The following is a 4,425-nucleotide window of genomic DNA, read 5'->3' on the forward strand; positions in this document are numbered from 1 at the left end:
TGTTAGTAACTATTATGCTGTAGCAATGACAATCAAATCTTATAGCTTGCATTCTTTTCCTTTAATCAATAGTTTAGGGTCCAAATAGTCATATGGAGTACATTCATAAAGTGGTAATACTTATCTAATTAGATACAACATTTTATCCTCTATAAAGGAGTTTGTTCTATTATAGGGATTATATTTTATTCTCTTTAATTTGTATTGGAGATTTTAATCACATAGGTACCATCAATACCTTCAGTATTAATGAAAATACTTTTTGTTGAAAAAAACAAAACTAATATGTTGTAATGAACAAGTGAAATCGACTTAGTAATTCTAAATTCCTAATACATGCTTAAACTGCAAATAATTTTATTTGGAGAGAACTCTCTGTCAAACAAAATTCAAAGGAATTCAAACCTATAACTTGAGAAGGTCAAAGTTTTCTTGTGGATTTTTAACTATTTGCCAAACCAAGTAACATTGAACATGTACTTAAAGTTGGTTCTTTTCAAAGCAAACCAACAATTCGACTGCGTGGTGAGCCATTTTGAGCCTAATTTGGTCCCCGATTTTGATTTCTTTGTTTTCTATTGTACTTTGAGCAACTTATTTGCCTATCAAAACCTTTCACGCTTTGAGGTTGTGAATGGGCATTTCTTTGTACAAATCATTGAGAAAAACAGTTTCTAAATCATATATTCTATTTGTTTTTAAACAATAAAAATATATATTTTTTAACAACAATGTATGATTTGTACAAATATATAATTTTTTTTTACTAAATCATATTGTTTTCTACTTTTTGGGACACCTATAAAAGTAATACAAATCACCTTTATCTTTTTCTCATCTTCATTGTTCTATAATATTATAATCTTCGGAATATATATAGTTTACACTTCACCGCATACTATATCAAAGCTAATGTGTTAAAATTTAATTGAATGCTATTTTTAAAATATAATCTTCTCTCTAGTTGCGCTAATTTGTAACCCATATCTTTCTTTTTTATATATAAATTAGTTTATATGTATTGAACCTTAGAATATATCAAAATCAAGACAAACCTCAAAGCTTAATAATACTTACAGAAATATGTAATATGATCTATTAATAAGATTCTTAGGTTAACAACGAAAATTATATTTATATCCTTTTAAAGAGATGAGTCTATTCTTTATCGGATCAATATTTGTTAATCTATAAACCTTATCTTTGAACATTTAAAAGGACAGCTAAAGCTAAAAGGCTAAACCGCTGGTTCCTTTGCATGAGCAAAAATGATGTAGTTACGTCCAATGCAAAGCGTATACACCAATGGGAAAGGATTAGGCCACAGTGGAAGTACTAGACAATAATAGTCATGACCACTATGATAAAAATAAATACTAATGACCACGTCGTGACAAAAGTCTATGATAACGTGTCAGGATATGGACATCTTGATCATCATTAATTGAATGGTGATGATGGAACCCACATCTTTAAATCTGACAAATTATATTGTTACTATAAATTTATATATTTTTAATATAAGAGATAAAATTAAAATAATATGTGATAAAATGAATAATATATAAGAAATAAAATTAATATTCAAAAAATAATAATATATAAATAATATAACTCTTTAACTTTTTCCCAGTAGTAGCTGGCAATTGACTGATTTTTTTTTTATACATAAGTAATAGACTAGACAATGGACTTTTTTTTTATGTTTTCGTCAATATAGAAGTATTTTTTAACGCCTCGTCATTTATTTATAATTTCTTTTATGAATTTATTTAAATTACTTAAACTCTTCGTAACTAGACGGATCCTTGTTTCTTGTATATATTATTTATAATCGTTAAGTTCTATGTGTTTTCTTGATTAAATGGATTTAAATTTTCGAATGATATTCTCTCTTAGCTAAATGAGCGTCTTATTTTTTTTTTTTTACGATAATAGCAGTCTAATTTGGGTAAGAAAAATCCATAAAAAAAATTGGTGGACACCCTCAATGCTAATTAACACTTAGCGATAGAAAAGAAAAGAAAATATAAGGTATAATAAAATTATGATAGCAAAAAAATATCAAATTGATATTCATAATATAAAAATTTCCATTTCTACGAGAAAACGTGTGCTGCCGTCTTAACCTTTATTAAAAGTCATTAGAAATGTTTTATTATTTTATTAACTTAAGGCAGTCGCCGAACAAAGATCCCATTGGTCCAAGTGTCTGTCTCATGGAAATCGGATAACTCTTTTCTTGTTTCTCTATCTGTTTTCCCTATCCAGACTAGTAAAATAATAATTTTAGAAAAAAGGAGGTTACGAGAAAGGAGAAAATCTTAGGATTTATTGTTCCGCGGCTCAATATCACGTGACTATTATGGTGGGAAAATTACTTTTAAAAATAAGCAACTAAGTAAAGAGTATATTAATTTCTAAATTTATCGAGAGAAAAAAAAGATTATGATAATCTTTAAATTAAATTAAAACCAAACACATTTACAATAAAAATATGCCTTTAATTAATATTTTAAATATCACAATCCAAGTAATAATAAACATTCAATTAAAACGAGTATACTGGGTAAGAATGGGTCACTATAGTTTAAGTAGTACAATTTTATGACAACTTTTCCCCCCATGACAATGCTTCAATTTTGAGTGTTAAATAGCGATTCTTTTTTTATTATTTAACATGTAGAATGTGAATTTTTTTCATATGGTGCATGTATCACTCACTACTTATTTGTGTAACGTGTAGTGTGCCATTTTTGTTTTCCCTTGATGTGAAAGGAATTTGAGATTGAACCCGAAACATCACCAACGGTGCACTGCATCCCCATGATATCATTAACAGAAGTGACCCAGTTAAGGGGGGCTTGATGTTAAAGCACGTGAGGCCCATTGCATTAAAATTGAACCCTTACTAGTTATTAAATTTGTTAATTGTAACGCGTATAGTGATACCTAGAGTAGAGAAAAAGCGGATTGGCTTTATGCATAACCAACCGAAAACCAATTATATAAATAAATGAGAACTAGAAGGAATAATAGTCAAGAGTGTGAATGAGAGCAACATTCAATGGCGTCTAGGAAGGGATTCCTTTCGAAAGTGAGTTCCATGTTTGTATCATCAAGTACCGATTTGGAGCTGAAATCCACAGAGGGTGACTTGGAATTGGATGAAGCTGAAATGTTCAACTGGAACATGTCCAATGACAACAACAAGAACAACACTGTGACAGAGTCGAAGAAGAGACCACGATCTGGTAAGAAGAAAAAGGTGAACCCTGTGGCCTCATCCTCAATGCCAGTGGCTATTCCTGATTGGTCCAAGATTCTGAAGGAGGACTTCAAGGAGCACAAGAAGAGAGAATTTGTTAGCGACCACGATTACGATCGAGTTCCTCCTCATGAGTATCTTGCTAGAACCAGAGAGGCTTCTCACTCAGTGCATGAAGGAAAAGGAAGGACCCTTAAGGGCAGGGACTTGCGCAGTGTAAGAAATTCCATTTGGAAGAAATTGGGGTTTGAAGATTGATTTATTAAGTAAATTGGTAGTAGTGCCACACACACATATGAACATTAGATCTGATTCCATCACTTTTTAATCTTTGGAATTTTTTTGTTTAGGTGATCAATTTAGTCAGAGGACTATACTAGCAACTTAGTAGCTCTGTTAGGAAAGGTTTATATTTATAAATTATTGGACATTTTTCTTTCTTTTGGGACGGGTGACTCTTGATTGTTAGGTTATATAAGGAGATATATGAAGCCTCCTTCATTTGGATGTCTAGAAGAAGGGATCATTATCATGCTTGTAAGTTGTAATTAAGTGTTTTCAACTATTTAAATGCCTACTTATACTTATGAGATCTTTTAAGTTTCATTTTCATCTTATACTTAATTTTCTTCTTTTTTTTAGCGTTACGTTGTTTGTATTATTTGTTTTTTCATTTGTTAAAAGCTTTTGGGTTTGAATGATGAGATAGGTGTATGGTGTTTAAAGAGATAAAAGGGCAAGGCATGAATGAATGGTAGGAAGTTTTCATGGGAATGGGAAGAAAACAAAGTAATTAGGGGTGTTGATGGGTTGTTTTAGTTTGAATTCAGGAGAAAATTAAATTCAAACCAATTGATTTTATTGGTTTGGTTCTATTCAAATTTTAGAAATATTTTTGTCTAACTGGAATCAAACCAATCTAATAATAAATGAGTTGATTCAGATATTCCATCAATTTTTTTCTTAAAAGTAGCTTTAAAAAAAAATAAAAATAACATGATTTTATTCTAATTTTAACAAATAATGATGTCATAGTATATGTAACATATTTAAATGTTATTTAAGTTATGTCCAACTAAATAATAATATAAATTATAAAGAAACACATGATTATGATTAAATCATAAAACTTCATTTATATATAATAATTAAAAGAA

General features: G+C 29.5%; 1 protein-coding gene across 1 annotated transcript; it reads left to right on the forward strand.

The window, feature by feature from the left end:
* The first annotated feature begins 2,693 nt into the window (after positions 1–2,693).
* On the forward strand, positions 2,694–3,874 carry LOC114399784. Its single transcript, XM_028362000.1, has one exon. The coding sequence runs from the start codon at positions 3,068–3,070 to the stop codon at positions 3,524–3,526; it is 459 nt and encodes a 152-aa protein (XP_028217801.1). The 5' UTR covers positions 2,694–3,067; the 3' UTR covers positions 3,527–3,874.
* The last annotated feature ends 551 nt before the right edge of the window (positions 3,875–4,425 follow it).

Source organism: Glycine soja, chromosome 19 (assembly GCF_004193775.1).
Source record: "Glycine soja cultivar W05 chromosome 19, ASM419377v2, whole genome shotgun sequence".
Classification (NCBI taxonomy): domain Eukaryota; kingdom Viridiplantae; phylum Streptophyta; class Magnoliopsida; order Fabales; family Fabaceae; genus Glycine; species Glycine soja.